The sequence below is a fragment of the Mirounga leonina genome, unplaced genomic scaffold (assembly GCF_011800145.1).
Source record: "Mirounga leonina isolate KUSES-001 unplaced genomic scaffold, KU_Mleo_1.0 Mir_173, whole genome shotgun sequence".
Classification (NCBI taxonomy): domain Eukaryota; kingdom Metazoa; phylum Chordata; class Mammalia; order Carnivora; family Phocidae; genus Mirounga; species Mirounga leonina.
In genome coordinates this window covers 72,301,380-72,317,402 of record NW_023270447.1, presented here as the reverse complement: position 1 = coordinate 72,317,402, position 16,023 = coordinate 72,301,380, and the positions used below count along the sequence as shown (strand labels likewise).

General features: G+C 51.0%; 1 protein-coding gene across 2 annotated transcripts in view; it reads left to right on the top strand.

The window, feature by feature from the left end:
- Positions 1 to 16,023, top strand: part of PTPRU (protein tyrosine phosphatase receptor type U) — a 78,238-nt gene that overhangs the window by 45,366 nt on the left and 16,849 nt on the right. For both annotated transcript variants that reach the window (XM_035019271.1, XM_035019270.1), the window contains exons 15-18: positions 2,591 to 2,748; positions 12,553 to 12,743; positions 13,492 to 13,567; positions 14,061 to 14,137. In XM_035019271.1, the coding sequence (XP_034875162.1) occupies positions 2,591 to 2,748; positions 12,553 to 12,743; positions 13,492 to 13,567; positions 14,061 to 14,137 (502 nt within the window). The remainder of the gene's footprint in view (positions 1 to 2,590; positions 2,749 to 12,552; positions 12,744 to 13,491; positions 13,568 to 14,060; positions 14,138 to 16,023) is intronic.

Sequence of the window (16,023 nt, the reverse complement as noted above, 5' to 3'; positions counted from 1 at the left end):
AGCCAGCCCTTGGGACAAGGAAGGTCCTCCTGACCTGTCCAGTCCCTGGCCAGCACCCTCCCAGCACAGAAAGCACCAGGCCCCTCCCTGCCCACTGGGTGCTGCCCTCGGCCCACCTTGTGGCTGGACCACGGGCCCAACTGTGCTCTTCTCTTTGCATGCTGCCAGGAGGGACCACTATGCCTACTCCTACTACCCGTAAGTAGCCCCGCCCCACCCCCTTGGGCCCTGTGTCGGCCTCCTGGTGTGGAGGGCCTCTCCCGGGTCCCTCTCTGGGGCCCACAGCCGCGCACGTGTGTGTGCGTGTCCAGGGCAGGCCTGTCCCCACCCTGGCAGCTGTCCCCACGGTGCACACAGCTCTCAGGTCAGCACGAGCGCCTTCTCCAGCCGGGCGGCCCCAGGCTCTTTAGACCCACCATTTCTGGGCGCTTCTTCTGGGCTCAGGCCCCGAGAAGCACGCACTGTCATCCCTCCCGTGTTACTGATGAGGAGACCGAGGCTCAGAGAGGTGAAGGGACTGGTCAGAGGTCACAGGAAGTGCCAGAGCTGGGGTTACCCAGGCCCCGTCTGACTGCCTGGTCTCCTGATGGTCCTCTGTGTTCTGCCTCTGTCTTCTCTGACTCTGCAAGCCTTCCAGAACATTCCCTGCACCCGTGCCTGTTCTCCCTCCTAGCAGAGCAGGCTCAGGGGGCCCCAGGACAGTCCAGAGGATGGGGGTCTGTCACCTCCTCCTCCTGGACCCTCTCCTTGCACCCACATCACCCAGTGTCGCACCAGCTTTTCCAGCAACCACACCCCCGTTGGCTCAGGGGCAGCCTCCAGCTGGGCTTTTCCAGGAATCGCGGACAAGACGGTTGTCCCGCCCTCTCTACTTGTGCCGTGAATGTTGGACCCTAAACGCAGAACCTTTCCCAGTGTCTGATTGCCCTCCCTCTGCTGACTCACCCTGATCAGCTGCAGCCGGCAGTGTTCACCGTCCCTCCGGCTTCTGTCTTCTGTGGAGCTGGGCGCTTGGTGTGTGTAGTTCTTCTTCCCCGTGAACCGAGAGGCCTGAGCAGGGAACAGAGCCCTGGGGCACACCGCTGGAGACTGCCTTCTAGGCACAGCTTGACTGCTGTCCTCTGTCCACGGCCCTCTGTCCTCCCTGTGGTTGCTGGTGTCTGCCTGTCCCTCCCTCTCTCTGTCCCTTTCCCTGTCTCCCTCCTTGTCATGGTCTCTTTACTGTTTCTCCTCCTCCCCCTCCTCCTCCTCTTATCCTCCTGATTCCCTTGCCCCCTCCTCACCTCTTCTCCTTCCCTCCTTCCCCCTCTACCTTCTCTCTTTTGTTGATGGTCAAGGCCACAGTCACAGAGGCTTCTCCTCACCTGCCCCCGAGGGGGTCCTCGGCTCTGCCCTGGGCCAGGGTGATGCCCAGAACTTGGTGGTTGGGGTTACCCAGTCTTCCCCTGCCCCAGACAGCTCTTGAACTAGGACAGACTGATTAGAATTTGCCTGTCTGGGAAGATCCCTTCCTTAGCCTCTTTATCTCCACCGATGGTCAAGGTTCCTGAGCCCTCTTAACCTGGAAGTCCTCTCTTGGGTCTACCCCACATCTTGCATGCTGTAGGGCCCATCAGGGTGAATGGCTATCTTATCTTGAGCCTTCCCTGTAATTGGGCCCCTGACTCCACTGCAGTCTCAAGACAGGTCCCAAGTCATTCCCTCTTTCCTCTTTTGCTCAGCCCCTCGTCATGGAGCTGTACCCCTGCTCTTCCTCCCACTTCCCTCCGAGTCCTCTGGAGTCACAAACTGCCATCCTCATCTGTAAAGCTGGGCTGGAGGCCTGGGCTGTGCAGGGCCCTTGTCTAGGGTCCTATCACCAGGCCTCTCAGGCGGGACTGGGCCTCTTGCTTTCTCCTTCCGCTGCTTCCTGTGACTGGATGGACTGGTGGGCCGTGGCAGGAATATGGGCCCTGTATGGATCTCTTTACATGTCTAATGTGGCCTATGGTGGGACCATCCTGGGGGTTCTGGGGATAGGAAGAAGCCAGTCGGAGTTCATTCCCTGCCCAGAGGAAGACCCCCGAGCACTGGCTGAGCAGCGGCCAGACTCTCTGCCATGAAGGAGGAGCATAGTGCACCCCCATTGTGGGAAAAAGGGGTTCTCAGGGCACATGTTCGGTGAGGATGGGGGAAAGGAGGATGGCTCTGGGGGCGTGCTGGGGCTGGAGCTGGGGTAGTCATCTTCCTAGTTTGGATGAGGTGATTGCTGGGACACCAAAATAGTCCCAGAGTGACTATCCTTCCCATTTCCTGAGCCCTCCAGGCCAGTGACAGGGGCCAGATCCCAGCCTGAGGCCGCTGGGCTTCATCCCTTGTTCTCAGCAAGGGTCCCCAGGACAGGGACTCTGCCTAGTCCCTTGTGGGGGAGGCAGCAGCTCTGGGTTTGCCAAGCAAAGGATAGAGGCAGAGCCTCTTAGTATTTAGAGATGCTTCTAGAATGCCCCCTGGCCTCAAGGCCCCCTGACTGTTGGGCCTCTCCATCCACCTCTGGGCGTTGTCCTGCCCAGCTTAGCACCCATGTATGTCTCTTGTCAACCCCTCCCTGCAGGAAGCCGGTGAACATGACCAAGGCCACCGCCAATTACCGTCAGGAGAAGACCCACATGATGAGTGCTGTGGACCGGAGCTTCACAGACCAGAGCACCCTGCAGGAGGATGAGCGGCTGGGCCTCTCCTTCATGGACACCCATGGCTATAACCCTCGAGGTGAGTGCCTGGCCCTCCCGCCCTTCCCCGTGGCTCTGGGATTCCACACCTGAGCCAGGAGGACCGAGCCCCTCCAAATGGGTTCTGTAACACCCCAAACCCAAAATGAAGCATCTGTCGTGCTCCCGCTGGGTACCAGCACTGGGTAATGCAGAGGAGACATGGGTATTCCGTCTGCACTGGGCAAGCTTTAGGAAAATGGAGGACTTAGACACAGACTCATAGGGGAGGCATGCGAGGTCACGTGTTGATTGTGGGAAGTGTTCCAGGGACTTCGAGAAAGGAGTGACACTGCATGATCAGAGGGGACCAGAGCAGTCTTGAGCCTGCTGAGCACCTGCTGTGGGAGAGGCAGGGGACCAGTGGCTAAGAAGGATGGCTCTGGAGTCAGACAGACCTGGGTTTGCATCTCACATCCCCTTAGCTGTGTGACCTGGGGCAAGCTGCTTAACCTCTCTGGATGTCTGCTTCCTCATGTACAAAATGGGGCCAGTGATCATCTCTGCTGGTAGGTCTACTGGAAGACTAGGTTGGCTATTATGTGTACATCATATAGTTAGTGCTGTGCCCAGCATGCAGGAAGAATACGGTGGATCAGCCGTATGTGCTTGGAGCTTGTCATAAATCATCTCCTCATGCATCTTTTTATTCTATTTAGTGTTGATTTGTACAAAAGAAAATAGGTAATGTTTCTGGAAGTCATGCAGCGATAATATAGCAAACACGGGTGAGCCACAGTGGTGAATTAGGACACCGTCTGGGCGTCCCTCCCTAATAATATGCCCTGTACCCCTCTTACACACAAACACACACCCCCTCCCTGAAATTTGTGTCTATAATTTCCTTACCCTTCGGAGTAGTTCCAAACAGTGCATTATGTAACTTTGCTGGTTTTTGAGCTTGATACAAATGCAGTCACACTGTTTCTCAACTCAGCGTTGTGTTTCTCATATCTGCCCAGGTGGATGTTTCCCTGTAGTTGGTATAGTTTTCCATTCTATGAATGTATCGCAATTGATTTCTCCCTTCTGCCATCCAGCGACATCTGATTTGCTTCCAGTTTTCTGGGTATTACAAACGAGGCTGCTCTGAATGTTCTTAAATGGATCTCCAGATGCATCTGCATGGCAGATCTGAGACATAGAACAGCCGGATTGCAGAGCGTGTGCTTGCTCCCCTTTGGAAGACGGTGCCGAGCCGTGTCCCAGAGTGGCTTTGCCTGCGCTCACGGCCAGCAGCAGCGAGCGAGGGCTTCTGCTGCTCCACGGCAAGCTCAGAATTTGCCAGGCTTCTTCGCTTTTGCCAAACTAGTTTGTATAAAATGGTAATTCTCTATAGTCTTAATTTGCATTTCTCTGATTACTAATGAGGTTGAGCATATTTTCAAATCATTATTGGCCATTCATCGTTCTTCTTCCATGAAATGCCTGTTCATGCCTTTTACCTAATTTTCTATTAGGTTTTCTGTTGCTTTCTTAGTGGTTTTTAGGAGTTCTTTATATATTTAGGATGATAATCACTTTTCACTTATGAATTGCAAATATCTTCTCTCAATTTGTGGCTCATCTTCGCAGGTTATTTATAGTGTCTTTGGAGGAACAAGTTTTTATTTTAATTTAGTCAAGTTCATCAGTCTTTTCCTTTCTGATTTCTACTTTTTGTGTTTTTTTTCAAGAATGCTCGCTTCCTTTGCAGGGTCATAAAATATTTTTTACTTTTTTCTAAACCTTTTTATATTTTGCATTGCACATTTCAATCTTTACCCTTCTGTGATTGGTTTTTGTGTGTTATAGGGATGAAGGATTTTCTTTTTTTATATTTTCTTTTATTTATTTTTCTGTAGTAACTCATGTCCCAGCTTCTGTTACAGTTTGTATTTTCACCACTGATTGTAAAGCCACCCTCATCAGGGATCATGCTTCCATATATTTGTGGATTGTTTTTTGGCTTGTTGTTCTCTTTTGATCAGCCACTTTGGTGATTCCTGTGTCTGTCGATACCTGATTGCCTCATTACTAGAGTTATATAAGTCTTGTATCTGGTACATCAAGTTCTCCCGGCTTTGCTCCTCATCAGGGATGTCTTGGCTATATTTTTCTTATTCTCTTTCTCATACATTTCATTATATTTATTTATTTAGAGAGGGATTATGTGCAAGCGGGGTGAGGGAGGGGGTAGATGGACAGGAAAAGAGAGAATCTTTTTTTTAAGATTTTATTTATGTTTTTGAGAGAGAGGAAGAGAGAGTGAGTACGAGTGGGGTAAGGGGCAGAGGGAGAAGCAGGCTCCCCGCTGAGCAAGGAGCCTGATGCGGGGCTCGATCCCAGGACCCTGGGATCATGACCTGAGCCGAAGGCAGATGCCCAACCAACTGAGCCACCCAGGTGCCCCAGGAAAGAGAGAATCTTAATCTCCATGCTCAGCATGGAGCCTGATGTGGGGCTTGATCTCATAACCCTGAGAACTGAAATCAGGAGTTGGATGCTTAACTGACTGAGCCATCCAGGCACCTGTCTCTCTCATACATTTCAGAATCATCTTTTCAAGTTACTTGTAAAACTTTGTTGGGTGGATTTATATTAAATGTTTAGGTCAATTTGGGGAGAACTGACATCTTATGAAATTGTCTTTACATCCATGGAGGGGATATATATCACTCTATGTATTTAGGTCTTGAGTGTCTTTCGGTAATTTTTCCATAAAACTTTGCACATCTTTTGTTAGATGGACCCTCAGGTCCCTTGTATTTTTGATTTCCATTGCAAATGGTACATTGTGTTGATGTGTGTGGTAAAATACACGTAACGTAGAATTTACCATCTTAATGTTGTTAAGTGTGCAGTTCGGGGGTATTAAAGACATGCATAATGTGTGACCATCACCTTCAGCCAACCCCATAGCTCTGTTCATCTTGTGAAACTGAAACTCTGTTCCCATGAAGCAGTAACCCCCCCATTCCTGCCTCTTCCCGGCCCCTGGCAACTCCCATTCTACTTGCTGTGTCTGTGAATTTGACTACTCTAATTATCTCATATACATGGAATCATAGAGCATTTGTCCTTTTGTGACTGGCTTGTGTCACTTAGCTGAATGTTTTCTAGCTTCTTTCATCTTCGAGCATCTTTCAGAATTTTCTTCCTTTTTAAGGTTGATGAATATTCCATGACATGTATGTACCACGTTTTGCTTATTCATTCATCCACCCATGGACGCTTAGGTTGCTTCCATGTTTTAGTTATCGTGAAGAATGCTGCTATGAACATGGGTGTACACATACCTGTTTGAGACCTTGATTCAGTTCTTTCGGGTACATATCCAGAGGAATTGCTGCATCATATGGTACTTCTATTTTTAATTTTCTGAGCAACCACCATACTGTTTTCCATAGTGGCCATACCGTCTGGCTTTCCCTCCAACAGTGCATAGGGGCTCCACATCCTTGTAACACTGGTTATTTTCTGGGTTTTCTTTTCTTTTTTTTTTTTTTTTTGATAGTAGCCATTCCAGTGGGTATGAGGTAGTATCTCACTGAAGTTTTGATCTACATTTCTCTAATGATGAATGATGTCACTTTGGGTGTGTGTGCTATTTGTGTATCATCTTTGGAGAAATATCTATTCAAGCCCTTTGCCCATTTTTGAATTGGTTTTTTTGTGTCTTTTTTTGCTGTAGAGTTTTAGGAGTTCTCTCTGTACTCTAGATATTAATCCCTTATCAGATAGACGGTGCACATAATTTAAAAAATTTTCATGAGGTCCGGTTTGTCTATTTTTTTCTCTTATTGTCTGTGCTTTTGGTGTCATAGCCAAGAAATCATTGTCAAATCCAATGTCATGAAGTTTTTGCCCTGTGTTTTCTTCTAAGAGTTTTTTTAATCTTTTTAAAACAATTATTATTTTTTTTATAGAGACAGAGAGCACATGAATGGGGTGGAGGAGGGGCAGTGGGAGAGGGAGAGAGAGAATCTCAAGCAGGCTCCATATTCAGTGCAGAGACCGATATGGGGCTCGATCTCATGACCCTGAGATCATGACCTGAGCCAAAATCAAGAGTTGGATGGACACTCAACCAACTGAGCCACCCAGGTGGCCCTCTTCAAAGAGTTTTATAGTGTTAGGTCTTACATTGAGGTCTTTGATCTAGTTTGAGTTAACTTCTGTATATGATGTGAGGTAAGGGTCCAACTCCATTTTTTTTTTGCATGTGGATGTCCAGTTTCCCAACACAAATGGTACACTTTTAAAATATAACATTTCTAATTGTTGCTCATGTAGAGAAACATAGTTGATTTTTTATGTATATATATTGATCTTATATCCATAGTTCTTGATAACCTTACTTACTAATTTTCATTTATCTGTAGAATCTTTCAGGTTTTCTGAGTATGATCAAAAGATCTGTAAATACAAACAATTCTGTTTCTTCTGTCTCACTTCCCTTCCTTTTTTTTCTTGTCTTTCTGAGAGGCACTGGCTGGGACCTCCAGCACTGGATTGGATGGAAGTGGTAATAGCAGGAATCCTTGTCTTGTTTTCTTGAATTTAAAAAGAATGCTTCTAACATTAAACACTGAGAATGAAGTTTGCTACAGTTTTTGGTAGAAATGTTTTATCAGGTTAACAAAATTCTTTTCAGTTTTTAGTTTGCTAAGAGGTTTTATTTATGTGAGCATTAAACTTACCAAATGCTTTTTCTGCACTATTTTATATATATATGTATATATGTGTGTGTATATATATATGTATATATATATATATTTATATATATATATATAGTTGTTAATGAGGGGAGTGACATTTTCAGATTTTCTAAAGTTAAAATAACCTTCAATGCTTGGGGTAAATTCAGCTTGGTCATGATGCATTATATTTTTTATGTCTTTTTGGATTCAGTATAGGTATAATATTGTTCGAGATTTCAGAGCTATATTCAAGAGTGGGATTGGCCCATGATTTTCTCTTTTTTGTACTATCCTTGTCTGGTTTTTGGTATCAAGATTCTATTAGTCTTGTAAAATACCTGAGGTCTCTTCTCTTTTTTCCTTATTATGAAAGATTGGAATAATTGACACCTTGAGAGTTTGGTGGAATTCACCTATAAAACAATCTCTCCTGTTGTTTTCTTCATGGAAAAATTTTAAACTTTTAATTCAGTTTATTTAAAGGAGTAGAGGACTATTGAGACTTTCTATTTTTTTTTTTCAAGCCACTTGTAGTTATTTGTCTAGGAATTTGTCCGTTTCATTCAGGTTTTAAAATTCACTGACATGCCCTTATTTATCATGTTGTCTTTGTGATCTCCCTCATTAAATTTTCACCCCCCGCCCAGCATGGTAGCTATTATCAACTCATCTTACAAATGAGGAAGCAGAGAGAAAACAGAGAGGCTCAGAGAGGGGAAGTCACTTGTCAAACAGGCAGAAAGTGGTAGAGACAGGATTTAAGTGCAGGTCTTTCTGAGTTGCAAAGAGCTGCCTCCAGTGAGGCATGGGCAGGATTTGGACAGGCAGAGATGGGAAAGGAAGGGCATGCACGGGTGAGGGAGCACACGGAGAGGTATGATTGGGCAGAAAACTCCAGTGGTCGGTGGGGAGAGTGGGAGGTGGGGGCAGTGTGGGCGCCTGCCTTGCTGCTGAGTCCTCTGGTGAGCCCCAGAGAGGCAGGATGCACGGGCTCCGCCCCCAGCCAGCTCGCTGACAGCTGGGGAGACCTGGCCTAGGGAAGTCAGCCCCAGGCTAATTGCCATGGGGATGGTGGAAGCAATTAGCGCTGTAGGAGTTTCGAGAAGAAGTGCCTTTGGGCAGAGGTGGTCAGGGTTTGGGCTGGGCTGGGCAAGGTGTGGCTGCTGGTGAGGAGTAACCATGGGCACGCCGCAGACTATGGCGGAGGTGTGGTCAGGAGACTGGGGCCGTGGGTCCGCCCCTTTTCTCTCTCCCCATGCCCTATGACCCCAGCCTCCACTTCCTTCGTTGCTTTCCAAACAGAGGAACCCAGATTTGGGTGGTGGGGAACAGAAAGCCAGGTTGCCTTGGCTGCATCCTCAGTCTTTTACAACGGGGACTTATCACGCTGAGTAAATGGTGGCAGGCTGGCGGTGAGGAAGGCGGCTGGGATGTTCCCAGCATGTGGGAATGGGCCCCCCCGCTGTGTCTGAAATCCAGCCTGTGAAAACCCTCAATCCCTTCTGAGCCCTGTCCATCTGGAGCTCTTGACCTCTGTGGGTGCCAGTGGGTTCCGCCCGCCGAATGGTTTGTCAAATAAGTGCTAGGTTCTTTTCCTCACCACACACTCTCCTTTGTCAGGAAGAAAAAGACAGGGAAAGTAGGGTAGACAACAGGGCCCCAGAGTCAAATGGGCCTGGGTTTGAATCCTGGTGCTGCTTAATGACTAGGTAACTCACCCCTTGTGGGCCTTGGTTTCCTCATTTGGATAGGGGATGACAGTAATGCTTACATCATAGGAATAGTCTAAGGATTAAGTGACCTAAGAATCATGCCAGGCATATGAAAGTACTTGATATGTAAGATAGTATTAGCTATTATTACAAGCTATGTTTCTTTAAAGTTATTTCCTAATTGCACTAGGGAAGGAAAAGTCTGGAGTGCTCCTAGATCATATAACCGGGAGCCTGTCTTCGTCTGAGGTGGGTGGGAATCGGGGAAAGGGCCCATCTTTGAGGAGGGTCTGAAGATTTTCATTTTCAGATGGGGAAACCGAGGCCCAGAGAGGTCAAGTGACTTGACTCAGAATTTGAATTCGGGTCTCTCTGACTCCAGACCCAGTGTTTTTTTCCTCTGGGCCTCAGCCCTCCCTCCCAAAACCTCAGCTGTCCGGCAGTTACTTGTAGAAGATGTCCCACAATCACGATGGAGCGGGGGAGAGCCTGGAAGAATCCCCTGGTGGCAGTCTTGAAGTTGAGGGCTGGCGCTCACCTTCCTTCCTCTCTTCCTCCAAGCTGGTTCTTGGGGCGGGGGTGGGGTAGGGGGGGAGAGTGTGTGTCTCACATCCCACAGGGGAATTCATGCACAAGGAGAGTAGAGACCTGTCTTCTCTGGGCTCAGGAAGTAGAAGAGCCTCTTGGCAACATCACTGCTCATCACCCTGTTGTCTTCTGGTGGTCTTTGTTTTGTTTTTTGTTTTTTTTTAAGATTTTATTTACTTACTTGAGAGAGAGAGCGCTAGAGAGAGAGAGAGCATGGGGGGTGGCGGGGAGGGGGGCCGAGGGAGAGGGAGAAGCAGAGTCCCCACCAAGCAGGGAGCCTGACGCAGGGCTCAATCCCAGGACCCCAGGACCATGACCCGAGCCGAAGGCAGACACTTAACCAACTGAGCCACCCAGGCGCCCCTTCTGGTGGTCTTTGTATAACATCTTCTATCCCTCTTGGGCTTGGGCAGAAGCCCAAGATTTGGCTTTGGCTTCCCATCAGGACCCTGACCAGGTGGGATTTTTTGCTTGTCTTCAGCCATTGCAAGCTGATTCTGTGTGTACTTGTGAGGCTGCCTCAGGACTGACCCTTCAGGTCATGAGGGATGGGCTGTTGGACTCCCCACACCCTCCTTTGTCCCTTTCTCCACCTGGAGAGCCCTCCAGGGAGCTGTCGGCACGGCTTCCATGAAGAGCACTAGGACCTCTCTGTCTCCCAGTGTGTCGAATCAGCAGATATCCTCTGTCTTGAAATCTTTGCCCTTGTGTATTTATTGTAGATGCTCTTCAGAATTGTCGGGTCCTGAACCAGGATCCTGCAGTGGAGAAGGACCAGGCTGACCCTGTGGTCAGCCAACTGCCCTGGCTTTCTGGGACTAGTTATGTCCACAGCCCCATTTGCAGGTGCTCGCTACGTGCCGGGCACTGGCCTGGGTGCTTTATATGCATTATCTTATTTAATATTTGTATCATCATATGGGAGAGCAACAGTTTTTGTCTTCACTTGACACATGAAGAGGGAAGTTTAGGGAGAGTAAGTAACATCCCCAGGGTCCCGTGCAGAGCTGGGATTTGATCTCAGGCCTGTCTGACTCCAGAGCCTGTGTCTTAATCACCACAGTCATCCCTCTGTTCCCCTGAGGATGTTTCCCGAAACAAACAAAAAAGCTCTCCGTGTTGAGAGATGGTGGTGAAACATTGCTGTTTCTACTCATCTCTTGGAGTTTGAAAATGCACACTAATTAGTAGGAAGCCCTGGGAGGTCTTATAGGGAAAAAACATACTTCTTTTGGTTTCAACCAGAATTTCGCAGATTCCTTTAAAACAGAGAACCCCTCCTCATCCTCCTTCTCTTCTCCTTTTTAATGGAGTAGCACTTAGTCATCTGCCGTGATCTGTGTTTTCTGGAATGCACTTTCGCAACCACTGCATAAGGCAAGTCTCTCTTTGGGCCTCAGTTTCTCCATCTGAAGAATTAAGGGCTTGGGGTATCTGACCACAGTGGTGTAACTGGCATGTGACTTGCCCTCCAGCTGCAACTAACTAGAAAATCTGGAGCAATTGTGAAGGAATTGTCTTCAGACATTGGGTGAATGGTAGCTCAGGACTGATTCCCCAGAGAAGAGAAACAGATGAGGAAGGCTGCTTCATCACACTGCCTGTCTGCCTGGAGGCGGTTTTTAAACTGTGGCACAGGGAACCCAAGCAGGGTACAGAAATGCCCCTGATTTGAAGAGCCAGGGCTTGGAGTCTGGGGGAGTTGAGCAGCACAGGAGTCTGTCCTGATGTCGTGAATTCATTTTGTCTGTCAGCCATGAGTAGGAGTCAGAGGCCAGGTGCCGGAGAAGGTTCCCTAAGAAGGCTGATTCCGGCTAAGATCTGAAGGATGGATAGGAGTGCACCAGGCAAAAGCAGAAGGAGAAGGGTATTGGAGGTGGTGGGAAGGGAGGGGGCTGGCACCTGGGCCCCACTGGGGGTTTCCCCACCTGCCCCTGCCAGCTGGGACCTGGGCAGAGAAGAGCCGTGAGAAATGGGGAGGGCTGGCCTTGACTGAGCCCCTGCATCGTACCCAGGACAGGACGAGAGAAATGGGTGTTCAGTGTATGAGGGTGAGTGTCCAGAGGCGGGTGTGACTGAGTGGGGCACTTTGCCCTGTCCCAGGGCCTGATCTGGGGGACCAGGGTGGGATGTCCTTGGGGATGCTGACCAGAAGAGCGGGGAGCGGGTGGGCCTGGAGGGAGGGGATAGTTTTCCCCGTGTGTGTGTGTGTGTGTGTGTGTGTGTCACTGGGAACCTCTGACCTGTTCCCCAATTGGCTGAGGCTGCCACACAGGCTGACAATGGAAATGCTTGTGCAGGAGAAATGCTGCTATTCAGGTGCCTCCCGTTAATCTGTGGAGGGGGTGGTGGCAGCAGCTAATTTCGGGATTTGCTTGTCTTTGAATGGGGGTAATTACTGGGAGTTGCCAATTGTTCCAGATTGTTCTCTGGAAGAGGGGGAGAAGGGGGGGCTCTCTTGGGCTCTGCTGAGCGCTGCCCCCTGCAGGCAGTGCGGTGAAGTCACAGAGGGGTGGTCCAGGCTGGGGAGCAACAGGATGGAGTCAGGGGACCCCAGGATCGCAGCAGGGCCAGAAGGGCTGGACCGGAAGGGCCCCCAGAGACCCCGTGACCCAACCTGCTCATGTTACAGATGGAAAAACAGATGCAGAAGGGAAGGGACTTGCCCAGGGGTGCACCGGGTGGGCCCAGCCAGGCTGCTTGGCCCCGGGGAACAACCTCCATGTTGGCCATGCACCCCTCCCCCACCCCGAGTCCGTCTGGGACGTCCCAGGCTGGGGGGGCGTGTGCGTCAGGAACCCTCTTTCCTCTCTCTGACTGCAGGAGACCAGCGCAGTGCCGGGGTCACTGAGGCCAGCAGCCTGCTGGGGGGCTCACCGCGGCGTCCCTGTGGCCGGAAGGGCTCCCCATATCACACGGGGCAACTGCATCCTGCGGTGCGTGTGGCCGACCTCCTGCAGCACATCAACCAGATGAAGACGGCCGAGGGCTATGGCTTCAGGCAGGAGTACGAGGTGCGGGGCCCCAGTCCAGCCAGGACCCCTCGCCAGGGCCTCGCCGGGCTCCTGCATGCTGTGGACCCTGACCCTGGGCGACCCTCAGCCTCGCCCTGGATGGACCTTTGCTCTGACAGACCCTAACTCAACCTAATTTTTTTTTTACCTTGACTCCAGTCTCAGACTGACCTGGTTTCTCACACTCCTCCTGATCCTGACTTGAAATCTGATCTTGAGTCTTCTCTTAGTCTCCATCTAGATCCTGATCATGATCCTCATCCTCTCCCTAATATGACTCTGACCACCACGAGGGACCCTGACCTCTAACCTAACACCCAGTCTTGACTTGGACCCTGACTCTCATCCTAAATTCTATTGGAACTCTGATTCGAATCTCATCCTCCCTCCATCTGGACTCTGACACCACCTTATTCTAATCTTAATTTGACCTTCACTTTTACCTTCTTCCCAACTCAAACCTGGATTTACCCTGAACCTGACCCCCATTCTGAAGTGTCTGTGAACTCTGACCCGACCCCCCCCCACCGCCCCGCTTTTCTCTCTTCCTTCCCCTCACACTGCTTGGTTTTGAACTTAGTCTCTTGCTGATAAAGGGATATATGGTGACTTGATCTCAGGCTCCAAGTTGAACCCTGAATCTGGCCCTTATCTGTGGTCCCACTACCATCCTGTTAGGGGATGGGGTGTTAGGAGGGGAGGGGTTTCCCTGCCCCACTGACTACCCCTTTACTTTCCCTTCTGGCAGAGCTTCTTTGAAGGCTGGGATGCCACAAAGAAGAAAGACAAGGTCAAGGGCAGCCGGCAAGAGCCTGCGCCTGCCTGTGAGTCCTGGGGAAAGGCCTGGGTCTGGGGCCATGGGTGGGAGGGAACTGGGTGGGGCTGGAGAATAGCCGGAACGACCACTATTGAGGGCCTCCCACATGCCGAGCCATGTGCTGATTATTACACCTATTATTTTACTTACTTCTCTCAATAACCCAGTGATGTGGGACATATTATAACCCCCAGTTTACAGATAAGGAAACTGAGGCTTGGGAGGTTAAGCTCCCTGCTCAAGGTCACACAGTTGATACTCGCCTGAATAGCAAATGACCTTGGGCCTCCTTTGGTGCCGCAGCCCGGGTTCTAACCCCTGGCCTGTCCTGCCCCCTCTGGTGCTGAGAGCCTCCTGGTCAGCCCTGAGCCTCGAGGTTCCCTGGCTCTCCTGCCTGTGCCGTACCTCTGGCCTTCTGGAAGCTTCCCCTCATTGCCCTAGCTCTGTGCTCCCCAGCTCAGTCCCTGCCCACCCCATGGTCCCCTGCTTTGTGTTTCCAGATGATCGGCACCGAGTGAAACTGCCCCCGATGATGGGAGGCCCCGATGCCGACTACATTAATGCCAACTACATAGACGTGAGTGCCTCGCCTTCATCTCTGCGGGCGCAGCCCCGCCCGCTCCAGGCGTACTGCCCAGGCAGGCCAGCGACCTGGCAGGGAATACATGGGGGTTCACAGCGCCCCCACCTCCTGCAGTCAGTGCCAGGGAGCTCAGAGGAGGGGAGGGCAGACGAAAGCCATCAGGAAAACTTCCTGCAGGGCGGACAGAGGAAGGGCTTCCGTGAAGCAGAAAGAAGGGGAGTGGGCAGACAGCTAGGCCTGGAGTTGAGGAAGGAGCCCCTCTCACTGAGGGACCGAGAGGCTTGGAGCTGGGATTCACATGACTCACAGGAAGGCTGCAGGCAGGCAGGGGCTGGACTTCGAAGGCCTCAGATGGCAGGCCGAGGAGGTGGGGCTTTTCCCTAGGGGTCCTGGGGAGTTGCTGCAAGTGTTTGGACTGTGAGCAGAGCGGCACTTGAAGAATAACAGCTCATGTTTATTGAGCAGGTACTGTGTGCCAAGCGCTGTGCTAAGCACTTTATATCAAAGATTTCATTTTATATAATCCCTGAAATCATGCTACGAGGTAGTTAGTATCGCGACCTCACTTTGCAGGTGAGGAGACAGACTCCGAGAGGTGGAGCTACTCGTCCGAGGTCACAGAGCTAGTGAGTGGGCAAAAAGGGACTCAGATCTCAGCCTGTCTGTGTCTCCCAAGCCTTTGCTGCTAACCACAAGGCTCTCCTGCCATGCGGCGCAGCAGCTGGGCCCGGATGGACCAGAGCAAGGGGCTAGGGACAGGGCAGGCAGCCAGGAGGCCTGGGCTTAGGTGTGAAGAGGTGATGAATCTGCTCCCCAGGTGTGGACAAGGGCAAGATGGGACAGGGCCCAGGGACCCAGGGCAGACTCCCCCACCCTGACAGCAAGCCAGGTTCGGGAGAGAATCATTTATTTGTTTATCAGACCTATTTCGAGCATCTACCATGTGCCAGGCATCATGCTGGGCAACAGAGATAGAGCAGTGAACAACATAGGCACCATCCCTGCTTTCCTTGAATGTATAGGTTCTAGTCGGGGAGACACACAAACGTATCTCCGAGTAAAGTCATTTCAGATGAGCTGGGAAAGCACAGGCCAGACACAAGGAATGATTTTCCCAGCATCACACAGCAAGTTAGTGGTACGGCCAGGGTTAGCCGCAGTGGGCTGCATGGAGGCGGGGGCTTGAGCCGGCTCTGGGTGGCTGGAGAGGAAAGGGTGGGAGCAGGGAGCAGCAGGAGAGAGGGAGGAGGAAGGTGTGTGCCTGGGAGGTGGGATAGTCAGTGACGCGGGAGACCTCTCCTCTCCTTCTTCTTCACCTCCTGGGGGCCAGAAAATATGCTACCCCATATTTTCCAGAATTCCTTGCCTTCTCCCCCACCTCCCATGCTCTCCCTTGACTGGGATACGGGCTGGGCCTGGCCTCTCAGACTCGGGCGACTTCAATGACAGGGGCCTCTTCTGGGTCTCCTCAGTGTCCCGGTTGGCTTCCCCATGGGCCCCCGGCAGGCTCATACCACTCCCTGCTCTCCGGCCCAGCCCTGCCCCCGTCTCTGCTCTGCCTCCCCTCCTCACATCGCCCATCCTGGCCACTCCTGTGCTCCGTCCACCTCCATCTGCCTCTGGCCTAACATCTGTCTCTTTTGCTTTGTACTGTTCCCTCACTGGCATCATTAAGATTCGGATAAACCGTGAAGTAAGTATCTCTCTCCCCGTCTCCTCCTCCTCCTCCTGCCTTCTCACCAGCTGTACCTCAGACTCTCTCATGGTCTCTGGCTGTCTTTCTCTCTCTGTCTCTGTCCTCCTTCCCCTCCACTCGTGCGCCCAACGCCAACTGTCCATTTCAGGGGCCTGGCCAGGGGCCGCCCGGGGTTGCAGATCCG